Source organism: Hyperolius riggenbachi, chromosome 7 (assembly GCF_040937935.1).
Source record: "Hyperolius riggenbachi isolate aHypRig1 chromosome 7, aHypRig1.pri, whole genome shotgun sequence".
In the NCBI taxonomy this organism is placed as follows: Eukaryota; Metazoa; Chordata; class Amphibia; order Anura; family Hyperoliidae; genus Hyperolius; species Hyperolius riggenbachi.
In genome coordinates this window covers 287,192,200-287,205,013 of record NC_090652.1, presented here as the reverse complement: position 1 = coordinate 287,205,013, position 12,814 = coordinate 287,192,200, and the positions used below count along the sequence as shown (strand labels likewise).

Sequence of the window (12,814 nt, the reverse complement as noted above, 5' to 3'; positions counted from 1 at the left end):
CTCTGCCTCTAATACTTTAGACATAAGCAGGACAGCCAGACAACTGGTGTTGCTTAAAAGGAAATTAATATGGCAGCCTCTGTATACCTGTTGCTTCAGGTTCCCTTTAAATAGAAATGGATGGAAGTGACACACAATCAGCAAAGCTTTGAGCTGCATGGGCCAGTACAAAGCTAGTAGTAGCAGCAACATATAACATTAGATCAACTCTCTGCTTAAAAAAAATGTATTCTTTGTTTTTATTTATGTTGGTATTGAAAGTGACTCTCTTCCTTCAAAAGTTTTAGTCCCACGTTGTCATTAGAGATTAACGAGGTGCTAATAATTACTACATGCCGGCCTTAAAGTGGACCTGAACTCTTGCACAGGACTGAAGGAAAACCTAGAGAAATTCTCCCTTAATGTATTTATACAATACAATAACATTTCTATAGCGCTTTTCTCCCATAGGACTCAAAGCGCTTAGGCTCTCTCAGATTCAGTAATTAGTAGGATGAAGTTTTCACACAACAAAAGTTATATTTCTGCAAATGCCAAACTGAACAGGTGGGTTTTCAGTCTGGATTTAAACACGTCCAGGGATGGAGCTGTCCTGATCTGTTGAGGTAAGGAGTTCCAAAACGTAGGGGCAGCATGACAGAAGGCTCTGGGACCAACAGTTTCCAAGTGGACTCTGGGTATGACTAGATTATTAGAGCCTGTGGATCTGAGAATGCGGGGATTGCTACACAGCTGTGTATCCAGGGCCTAGATTATTCAGGGATTTAAATGTCAGTAGGCCGATCTTGAATAGGACCCTCCATTCTATAGGTAGCCAGTGAAGGGAGTGCAGGACTGGCGTTATGTGGCAGTGACGGGGTTGGTTGGTTAGCAGTCTGGCAGCAGTATTCTGTATCAGCTGTAGTCGGTACAAGACCTTTTTTGGAAGGCCAGTGTAGAGAGCATTGCAGTAGTCCAGTCGGGATGTGATGAAGGCGTGGACTAAGGTTGGCAGATCTTCTGGGGGGATGAGGTGCTTGATTTTTTGCAATGTTCTTCAGGTGAAAATAGGATGATTTCACCACAGCAGAGATTTGAGTTCTGAAGTTTAAATCCCCATCAATTAGAACTCCCAGGCTACGCACATGATCAGAGCTGCCTAGATCCGTGCCTCCTATTCCCAGTGGTGAAGCAGCCTTTGTCAAACTTTTTAACCCGGAGGAGCCCTGCAAACAAATTTTGGATCTCAAGGAACCCCTGCAAACAGTTGTTTAAAGGGACTCTGAGTAAAAGAAAGCAAAATTGGAGCTTACCTGGGGCTTTCTCCAGCCCGCCATAGGTCGGGAGGTCCCCCGGCGTCCTCCTGGCTCCTCTCCCGGTCCATCCGCAGAAATCACGACCGGCGACACCGGGGCTGAGTGTCCGGCTGACACTTCCTAAACGATGACGCTCCTCGTCATCACGTCGGCTGCTACGCGTCATCACGGCAGCCGGCGTGACAGTACTGCGCATGCGCGGTTTGTTCAGGAAGTCATTGTTCAGGAAGTCGCTGGTCGTGATTTCTGCGGAGGGACCGGCATAAGAGCCAGGAGGATGCCGGGGACCTCCCGACCTACAGCGGGCTGGAGAAAGCCCCAGGTAAGTTTCGATTTTGTTTTCTTTTACTCCTCAAAGTCCCTTTAATCTCGAGGAACCCCTGGATTTATTTTGCAGGAGGCGTGGTCTTTAAAAGTAGGTGTGGCTGTTTATTTCACTACCCCCTATTACACTGCCACTCGTTATACTGTCTCCTTATTATTCTGACCCCCACTATAGTGCTCCTTTTTACAGTACCCCTTACTATAATGCGCTCTATTGTACTTCACTCACGATGGGGGAAAATGCCAGGGAACCCTGCTTGAGAAAGCCTGATTTAGAGAGTTTAGCCTAATTCCACCTTATCTGTGACTAATCACCACTGTAATATATCTCAACTGTGTCAGCTGGCTGCCTCGGCAGAGCAGATCATTTGTAAACACAGGATCTTAACCCTATGTCTGCTTCTGTGAAAACAGGAAGTAAACACACTGCCGATGTATTGTAGGATTTGTATCCGCTGTAACAAGGAAATGATTTCCTTTAAAGGTTATTATGCTGTTGCTTGTCTTTTAGCGCAGATAGGAAGTACTGAGTTCAGGTCCGCTTTAATACAAACTACATGCAGCCAATCGGATGCGTCTAACCTTCTGTATTTGTCATCTCTGGATCATACGCTCTCTGACAAGACTCACACGGCTCTCCTCTTCCATGTGTGTCCCCCTGCTTTTGTTGTTGCACAGAATAGAGTAGACATCCACGACGTGGACCCCGAAGTATTTAAAGAGATGATGAGGTTTATCTATACAGGAAAAGCCCCCAGTCTAGACAAGATGGCTGATAAGTTGTTGGCAGCAGCGGATAAAGTAAGTAATTTGCCAATTAAAAGTGTTTCCATGTTTTCACACCTGCTGTAAAGAGGCTGAGACAACCGCGGGAGGCTTCGTTTAGTGTCATTCGCAAGCAAGTCAGCTTTTGGCATCTGGTGATGTCATTTCTTAAAGAGACGCTGCGGGTTGCTACAAAATTCCCAAGCGCACGCATGTTCCCGATCAGAGACGATTGGGCAGGTGCAAATTTTCCTGACATTTATGCAAATGTTGCTGCGGATCGCAGACAACTTGACGTTGGAACAGTCACGTTCAGCAGCAACTGCATTTCTTTGGTTCAGTTCCAAGACATGTTGCAAAAAAAAATTTGCATTTGCTTTGAAAATTTACACCTCGTTGCTCATTTTGATCCCTGGTCCTTCTCTGATTTGGCTCACTTTAAAGGGCTACTTAAGTTTAGAAAAAAATAAATCAGTTTAACTTAACCTAAGGCTCTTTGCAGCCTCCTGGAGTCATCCTGTGCCTGCGCTTTCTTTCCACAATTCTCCAACGAGCAGCGGCGACCCCCTGAAAGCTGGCCGGTTGCGGCCAGTCGGAGGCTACTGCTCATGTGCGGCCCGAGCCACGCGCACTCTTAGTGCTCTGCGCATGCGCAGTAACGATTTTCCCATACTGTGAATGTTCACAGCAGCAGGGAGTTGCGTGGCTGACCAGCTTAGCAGGGGTTGCCGCTGCTGGCCGGAGGGTCTCAGAAGGACGGCGCAGGCACAGGACGACTCCAGGGGGCTACAAGAAGCCCCGGGTAATTTAAACTGATTTTTTTTTCTTGCCTTTAGATTTCCTTTACAATATTAAAAAATACTGTATACTATGCACCTACTTTCAAAGAGTTCTGTTCATGTGAACAGTTTGGTGTAACAAGACTTTATATTGCTTGTAAGGCCTGGTGCACACCAGAGGAGTTTTTCTGAGCGTTTTGAGTTTTTAAATCTGCTGCTAATGTTATCCTATGTGTCTGTGCACACTGGAGCAATGAGGTTTTGTAAAAAACCCCATAGCATTCCATTGGGAAGAGCTTTTAGAGGTTTCAAAAGCTCTTCCCAATGTAATGCTATGGGTTTGTTTTTTTTTTTTTTTTAAACCTCATTGCTCCAGTGTGCACAGACACATAGGATAACATTAGCAGCAGATTTAAAAACTCAAAACGCTCAGAAAAACGCCTCTGGTGTGCACCAGGCCTTACTCTTTATCTTCATGTCAAACCATAGTGCCCTCTTCCAGATACAGGCTTCTAGCAATGCTAAAAGTATTCTGCGCACCTTGGTCGTTCTACATTCTTAAAACTTTTTAAAAACCTCCCACTCCCCCCATACACTGGCCATACACTGGTCGATTTGCCATCAGATTCGACCAACAGATAGATCCCTCTCTGATCGAATTTGATTAGAGAGGGATCGTATGGCCACCTCACTGCAAACAGATTGTAAATCGATTTCAGCCTGAAACCGATCACAATCTGTGGAGCTGCCGCCCCCCGCATACGTTACCTGTTCCGGCCGGCGTGAGTCCCCTGGTCCGCTGTCTTCTTCTCCGCTCCGGACCGTTCCTGCAGCTACTGAACTTCCTGTCCAGGGGAAGTTTAAACAGTAGAGGGTGCTCTACTGTTTAAACTTCCTGCCGGGACAGGAAGTTCTGTGTAGCTGCAGGAACGGTCCGAAGCGGAGAAGACAGCAGAGACCAGGGGACTTGCGCCGGCCGGAGCAGGTAATGTATACCCGCTGTATTGCGTCGGTCGTCGTGCATTAGAACGCCGCTATCGACGCACTCCCGACCCGCCGGCGTTCGATAAAAATCTTCTGCATGGACGGATCAACGGGAATCGACGGGAACAATTGATTTTGGACGAAAATCGATCGTTCTGTCAGCGGTGTGCGCACGGCGATTTCACAGCCGATTCGATCACTGTGATCGGATCGGCTGTATAACGGCGAGAAAATCGTTAGGTGTATGGGCCCCTTTACACTGTGGGGACGCTGGCTCTGCGTACACAGCAGTCGGCAGAGGTCACTCTCATCTCATTCACAGCTGGTAGACATGCAAGCCAGCTTCCCAGTGAAGCATATGGAGCGGGTTATTGGGAGGATTAGAAAAAAAGCACAAAGTAATTACATGTATGTCAGGGTAGCTCAGTTTGTTAAAATACATGAAAAAGATGTTTGTTTTGTATTTTTTTTTCTTTGGTAAAGTGGCTGCAACTCTTTAGGCTACAATGTCTGGTTTTGCAAATCTCATTTTAGTTCATTAAGTGTGAAATAGTGACAGGGCCCTTTAAAAAGCACGGAGAACTTATTTCTCTCTCACATCTGAACCTCTGTGGTTGCTATGGGTTACCACACTCAGCCAATCATTACTCTTCATTAACCTATGACTGATCCCCGTGTATGTGTTTTTAGGCTATTCTTTATTTTCTCTTCTTTCTCTCCGCAGTATGCATTAGAGCGATTAAAAGTCCTATGTGAAGAAACGTTATGCAGTAACCTCTCTGTGGAGAACGTTGCTGATATCCTTATATTAGCAGATTTGCACAGTGCCGAACAGCTGAAAGCACAAGCAATAGACTTTATTAACAGGCAAGTACCGCGACGTGGCTGTGTGGCGTGGCTGTGTGGCGTGGCTGTGTGGCGTGGCTGTGTGACGTGGCTGTGTGACGTGGCTGTGTGGCGTGGCTGTGTGGCGTGGCTGTGTGACGTGGCTGCGTTCCACCAGTCGGCACTGATTCGCTTCGTAGCTATGGAGTGATAAATGTGGTATGGACAGAACGTATTCTATGACTTCCACTGGTGCTTCTGAACTTGAAGGGTGACATCACAAGAGGGCGTGTCCACAGCCAGAGACTGGGGCTCGGGAACACTCTGGAGCCAATACATCCTCAGAGTTATTTGTATTATTATTGTTAGCGCATTGATAAAAGTACAGAGAAAGTGGAAATATTGTCCCTTTTTTTTTTTTTTTTTTTTTTTTTTTTTTTTTAGTGTCTCACTTCTTACAGAAAAAAAACACTTTTTTTTTTTTTTTTTTTTTTTTTTTTTTTTTTACAGCCACATATTTGAGATTTTTGTTCACCCAAAAAAAGGTCCATTCTGCTCCCCACATTTACATGCATTTGGCAGTTTGGATGTTTATACAGTAGAGCCTTGGCTATCCCGCACTGACGGGGATTGGCTGATTGATGAGAATCAATTTTATAAATAGGCCTAGAAAAGCTGGTACCATACCCCACTCTAAATACATACCATGGGTGTATTTAAAGCGGTATAAAACCCTGACATAATATTCAATAAAAACATGTTTTCCTACTTTTTATATGCCATACGGTTAGCAGATTTGCTTTTGTGCATAATAATTATTATTCATTTAGAAATTATACGTTCCTAAAGTACACTTATTTTACTCTGAGAACTGACTTTGCATTTTATTTATAACTACTTTATTTATCCTCTAACTTAATCAGAAAGCATTTATGCTTGTCTGACTTTGTTCAGGGGATCTGGAAGTGTGAGAGAAGGCTTTGTTTACATTTCTCACTTGATACAATTAAACACCAGATAACATTATGTAAAGTTCGGAAGCGGCCAGCTCTGCTGGAAGGGAAGCTTCTAAAGCCTGTGTTAACCCTTTGAATGCAGGTTTAGTAAAAAAAAAGTGCGGGTTGTATATAATATGCTGTAAATAATCTATTAGAGCAAAGTAGTAATGCTGGGTTTCATTCCGCTTTAATGTTAAGATACAGTAATTGAAAGTATAATAACCTTGAGGAAGCATAGAAGCCAGTCTCTAAACACAGCAAAGCCTACAAAAAGCCTAAGAAGTTGCCCTTCACCACTTGTATTATCTGATGTGAATGATAACCACTTTCTAATGTTTTCAGCTCCCATACAGACAAATATTGAACTGTTGACCTTTTATTTTTTATGTCTATGTCATGCAAGAGTTTTATGGCTTGTAATAAGTTGAGATTTATGCTACCCCACTGCAGAATGGGTGTCATTTACAGCCTTGGATCCTTAACCCTTACTGTGGCCTATTTGCAAATAAGTTTTTCTCCTCGGTTATCTGGAGATCATTTTTGTATTCTCTTTAAAATAACTTTTCAGCATTTTACAATTGAAAAAGTATTTAAAAGTTGAAGAAAAAGTACTATCAAAATTATGTTAAAGTGTACCAGAGATGTAATATAATAAAGACTTTATACCCACCCGAGGCTTCCTCCAGCCCCATGAGCGCGGATGCGTTCCCTAGTCATCCTCCTGGGTGCGTCCGTTCAGCCGTGATCAGTCCCGGTAATGTTGCTCAGTCGCGGCAGTCAGGTCTTCTGAGCGTGCGCGGCCCGACTGCACGTGCGCAGAAGAGCTGACTTGGGCGACTGAGCAGGTTTACCGGGACTGATCACGGCTGAACGGACGCACCCAGGAGGATGACTAGGGAACGCATCCCCTGACCTAGGAGAAAACTCAGCAGAGAAAGTGAATTGCATATGGGCCTGTGAGCGAAAAGGAACACAGCCTAGTTCTGCGTAGGACCGGAACTATACATACACGTTTATCACATCATCTCACGTGTCAATTCAGAGTCACTTTAAGAAAGTGAATCATGTGTATCTCTCCTTATGCATAGACCCCTTATGAACACAACTTACAATCTTTCTCTTCTCTCTCTTCAGATGTAGTGTTCTCAGGCAACTAGGTTGCAAGGACGGCAAAAACTGGAATGGCAGGTAAGTGGTGATGGTAGGTCGACGGGCCCTATGTTTTTATATAAAATGCATGTAGACCTGTCTCTTTTTCCACATTTCCATTGCAGTAGTGGAACATAAAGTCCCATCTTGCACAACTTTTCCAGTCAGCCCGTGGAAAACAGACATAACAATGATGGCAGGAATGGTGCTACAACAGCTGGTTTGGATCCACTGTGACCGTATTTAAAGGGATACTGTAGGGGGATTGAAGGAAAATGAGTTGGAGTTACTCAGGGTTTCTAATGGTCCCCCGCAGACGTCCTGTGCCCGCGCAGCAACTTACCGATGCTCCGGCACCGCCTCCAGTTCACTTCTGGAATTATAGACTTTAAAGTCTGAATACCACTGCGCCTGCGTTGCCGTGCCCTTGCTCCCACTGATGTCACCAGGAGCGTACTGCGCAGGCCCAGTATGGTCTGTGCCTGCGCAGTACGCTCCTGGTGACACCAGCAGGATCGAGGACACGGCAACGCAGGCGCAGTGGTTTTCAGACTTTAGAAGTCTGAAATTCCAGAGGTGAACCGGAGGCGGGCCGGAGCATCGGTGAGTGGCTGCGCAGGCACAGGACGTCTGCGGGGGACCATTAGAAGCCCCGGGTAAGTTCAACTCCTTTTCCCCCGACCCCTCTACAGTATCCCTTTAAATAATATTTTCAGTTCAGCATAGTACGGACCAACCCTTAAAATGAAACCCTAGATAAAGGAAAAAGCTGAGTTCTACTTACTTGGGGCGTCTTTCAGCCCCCCCGTAGTCTGTTGGGTCCCTTGGTGTCCTCTCGGGCCGCACTGTTGTCACACCCGTTAAAGTCTGCACTGCGACTGGCTGATTCGTGTACTACGCATGTGCAGTCCCAGCTGCGCTCCTCCTTTATTGCGCTCCTGTAGCCGGTGCCATTCTGCGCATGTGCAGTCCCAGCTGCGCTACTCCTTTATTGCGTCCTGTAGCCGGGGGCATTCTGCGCATGTGCAGTCCCAGCTGTGCTCCTCCTTTATTGCGCTCCTGTAGCTGGGGGCATTCTGCGCATGTGCAGTCCCAGCTGCGCTCCTCCTTTATTGCGCTCCTGTAGCCGGGGACATTCTGCGCATGTGCAGTCATAGCTGGGCTCCTCCTTTATTGCGCACCTGTAGCCGGGGGCATTCTGCGCATGTGCAGTCCCAGCTGGGCTCCTCCTTTATTGCGCTCCTGTAGACCGGGTCATTCTGCGCATGTGCAGTCCTAGCTGGGCTCCTCCTTTATTGCGCACCTGTAGCCGGGGGCATTCTGCGCATGTGCAGTCCCAGCTGTGCGCCTCCTCTATTGCGCTCCCATACCCGGGGGAATTCTGCGCATGTGCAGTCCCAGCTGCGCTCCTCCTTTATTGCGCTCCCATACCCGGGGGCATTCTGCGCATGTGCAGTCCCAGCTGCGCTCCTCCTTTATTGCGCTCCCATACCCGGGGGCATTCTGCGCATGTGCAGTCCCAGCTGCGCTCCTCCTTTATTGCGCTCCCGTAGCCGGGGCATTCTGCGCATGTGCAGTCCCAGCTGGGCTCCTCCTTTATTGCGCTCCCATACCCGGGGGCATTCTGCACATGTGCATTCCCAGCTGCGCTCCTTTATTGCGCTCCCGTAGCTGGGGCATTCTGCACATGTGCAGTCCCAGCTGCGCTCCTTTATTGCGCTCCTGTAGCCGGTGGCATTCTACGCATGTGCAGTCCCAGCTGCGCTTATCCTTTGTTTGTCAAGTGGCACGTCTGGCGTCCTAATTAGGAGGTGTTGTGAACTGGACCACACCTTCCCCCTCCCAGAAGGCAATCCTCACTTACTTGCTAATCTCAAAATTAAGGTATCTCTAGGTCATTTTATACCTTTATTTTTATTTTAGTATTGTAGTAAGTGTGGGTGAGAGTGAGTCAGTGGAACAGTTAAAGTTGAGAGCGGAGAGGGACTTTAATGTATCATGCCTGAGTCCAGCTTCATTCGTTCTGAACCCAGGAAAGAGATGAAAGAGCTCTCCAGTATCACACTGAGCCAGACGCACTTTAACGATAAGGCAGCAGGGCTAGTAAATAAACAGGACAGATGGCTGCCCCTGACGTGACTTTGTTTCTGGTAACTCTAGGCACTAGTAGAATCGCTCATGCTGAAATGCTACAACTTTTTTTTTTAACTTAGAAAATTAGGACCCGACAATTCAGTATGTCTATAGGAAACGTCCAAAGAAAAAAATAAGATGGCTTTAGCTGGTTACACATTTAGTTTCTTCAGGCTTGAGGTGCATTTCTTCAGGCTTAAAGTGAACCCGAGGTAAGAGTGATATAGAGGCTGCTATAGTTATTTCCCTATAAGCAATACCAGTTGCCTGGCATCCCCGATGATCCTCTTCCTCCAATACTTTCAGCCATAGACCCTGAACAAGCATGCAGCAGATCAGGTGTTTCTGACATTATTGTCAGATCTGACAAGATTAGCTGCATGCTTGTTTCTGGTTTCATTCAGCCACTGATGCAGCCAAATAGATCAGCAGGGCTGCCAGGCAACTGGTATTGTTTAAAAGAAAATAAATATGGCAGCCTCCATATTCCTCTCACCTTGGGTTTAAAAAAATAAATTAAAAAAAGCAGTTTAACTTGCCTGGAGCTTCTTGTATCCCCCGCAGGCATCGTTGGTGACCCCATCAAAGCTGGCTGACCATGCACCTCCTCGACAAGCAACCGACATAATGGAGACCACAGGGGTGCATGGCAGCGATCTGTGCATGCACTGTACGGGAAAATCGCTTCTGCGCATGCGCAGAACGCTCCCGGCAGCGGGAATGCAATCAGGGTGCGCGTGGCTCAGTGACTCACATGCGCAGTAGCCTGCCACTGACAACGACTGGCCAGCTTTAAGGGCACTGCCGCATGCTGGCTGGAGGGGCAGCATTGGACACAAGATGAGTGCATGGGGCTGCAAGAAGCCCTAGGTAAGTTAAACTGCTTTTTTTTTTTTTTTTTTATCCCCCTCCGAATATAACATGGGCTTGGTAAGAGAACCTTCACAGAAATCTGTAGGCAACGGCTGGACTTTTATGCACATGTAGTGCGGCTGCATTTCCCCTCTCCATTCTTTAATCCTATTGATGTATTTAACTTTCAGTCAAGCAACCGACATAATGGAGACCGCAGGCTGGAAATCCATGATCCAATCCCATCCTCACTTAGTAGCTGAAGCCTTCCGAGCGCTGGCGTCCGCACAATGTCCGCCATTTGGAATTCCCAGGAAACGTCTAAAGCAGTCCTGAACCGACTTCCCCTGTGAACTGTGCATCTCCACCAAACAATGGGCTGGACAGTCAAGTGTTCCAAGCTGTTGTACCACACATGATGCTGAGGCCTCCGTTCCCTCCCACTTCCGTTGTGCGTCACCACGGCAACTGAGGACAGCGCTAACATTGCAGATGGACGACGACGCGCTCTAATCCACAGCTTTAAATTGGACTGGTTGCTCTCCGATTCACTGAATGGCCTTAAAATACCTTCAGCAAGATCCCATTTCAATTGTTACATATGACCGTTTGCGTGTTCGCTTTTTTTTTTTTGTATAAACAAACTGTGCCTTGTCATGTGACCAGGCTATGCAGGATTGCACTAACTCCATAACGCGGTAATAATAACTGATTTCTGTGTTTCAGAAGGAGAAATCTGTTTTTTTTATTCTTTTTGTTTTGTTTTTTTGGTCTCTGTAAAAAAAAAAAAAAAACAATAATAGTTGTTTGGCTTTGTCCATGTTCTGTGTCATAGCTGGCGGTCTATGGCTTTTTTTTTCAGCTATTTGTGGGACGGTCAGGCCCAGTGTGAAGTCGTTTCGTATGAAAGTTTCTGAAATGTGAGCCTTGTTGAGCCGCGTGTAAAGAAAATTATTTTTTATTGTAAGGATGGAGCATCTGTTTGCTTCGAACGTACTTCAAATTTGTAGTTATAGCGCCCCTTAAAGTGTACCTGAGGCGAACCTTGTGTTAAAAAATACAGACTTACCTGAGAAGGGGAAAGCCCCTGGATCCTATAGAGGTTTTTCAGGGCTTATTTGGGGCCACGCCCACTTCTGGCAAGAGCAGGGCTGCACTGCATCTGCGCAGGGGTTGCTGCACCCGCACAGTAGGAGCCGCTCGTGCCTGAAGCAGGGCGTGGCCCTGATCTTCTGAAGGGTCCAGGCCAGCAGGACACAGGAAGCATCTACAGCAGGGGTGTCAAACTGTCACATAAGGGGCCAAATTCTAAAAACTAGTGTAAGTTGGGGGCCAAGTTGTTAATAAAGATTTAACATTTATTCAAACTGACGTAACCTCAGCCAGCATGTGGGGGCAGCTCCTTCCCCTTCTGCAATGGAGCAGTTTAATATTTACTTACCCCCAGTACTGCTTTGGCAGAAAAGGAACAAGATCAAGTGTGGCTGAAGGCAAGATGCTAGCCTTTACTTCCCCCATAGTCTTTTTGGTAAGCTGAAGAATGGAGGGGGAGTCTACTAGCCACACAATGGGGGTTTTGATCCCCAAAAGGGGCTTGGCAGGAGGGTGAGGGGGCGTGGCCAGGGCTGTGGAGTCGGTACAAAAATCCTCCGACTCCTCAGTTCATGAAACCACTGACTTCAACTCCGACCCCAGGTACCCAAAATGGCTCAGACTCCTCGAGTCCGACTCCTTAGTCTAATACTTACCAGGGCTGTGGAATTGGTACAAAAATCATCTGACTCCGACTCCTCAGTTTATGAAACCTCCGACTCCAGGTGCCCAAAATTGCTCTGACTTTAACCCTGGGCGTGGCGTTCCATGAGTTGTTGCTGTGCTACTGCTAAAACTGACAATGTTTCGACCAGAAACGCTGTGACTGGCGTGCTCCTCTGGTTGGGAAGGCAGTGATGCACTGATGCACATTTGAAGCTCTGGAGGGCCACTTAAAATGGCAAGGACGGACGAATTCAACCCATGGGCCTCGAGTCTGACCATGTGCTCTACAGCATCCAGAAGTTTCCCTCTTCTTCATTAAGTATGCCTTTTTTTTTTGTACCCGAAGTTCACCTCTGGTTCCCTTTAAACACCCATTAAAAGTTACAGTTGTTAAAAAGGAAAGCAGGACCTTTTTTCCACAAGCTTGAGTCCAATGTCATGTGACCACCTGCTTCAGCCAAGATTACAGAGCAAAGGCCAGCATTCTTTCTGACAGTCCAAGACACGCCCCTCTACTATCGGGTTTTGCTCAACAGGAGGGAGCCTGTCTGTGTGGGACACACCTTTTCCTATAAGATACTACGTTAATGGGATGCTACATCATAGATATGAGAGTTCCCCATCATCAAAACATGAAGCAGGAATTGCCCTATGACAGTCACGTGACTGCAGGCTCAAGCTTAAAGGACAGGTCCAAGGGGGAAAAAAATCTATTTACCTGGGGCTTCCTCCATCCCCTGGCAGCCGTCCTGTGCCCTTGCCGCAGCACCAGTGTCCCACCGGTGTGACACCGGAGCTGCGACGAGGGACATATTGGCTGCCAGGGGCTGGAGGAAGCCCCAGGTAAATAGATCTTTTTTTTTTTTTCTCAGATTAATGAAAAAAAGGTAGTTGGTTTTCTTTTTTCCTGTTTTTAACCACTGGTGTTATTGGTTATGTGCTTATGTAGTGG

The 12,814-nt window shown here is 46.7% G+C and overlaps 1 protein-coding gene across 1 annotated transcript in view; it reads left to right on the top strand.

Annotated features, from left to right (window-relative positions):
- The window catches only part of SPOPL (speckle type BTB/POZ protein like), a 74,064-nt gene extending 61,451 nt beyond the window's left edge, over positions 1 to 12,613 (top strand). The window contains exons 7-10 of the mRNA XM_068245881.1: positions 2,298 to 2,420; positions 4,872 to 5,014; positions 7,105 to 7,158; positions 10,296 to 12,613. Of these exons, the coding sequence (XP_068101982.1) occupies positions 2,298 to 2,420; positions 4,872 to 5,014; positions 7,105 to 7,158; positions 10,296 to 10,440 (465 nt within the window). The 3' untranslated portion in view covers positions 10,441 to 12,613. The remainder of the gene's footprint in view (positions 1 to 2,297; positions 2,421 to 4,871; positions 5,015 to 7,104; positions 7,159 to 10,295) is intronic.
- The last annotated feature ends 201 nt before the right edge of the window (positions 12,614 to 12,814 follow it).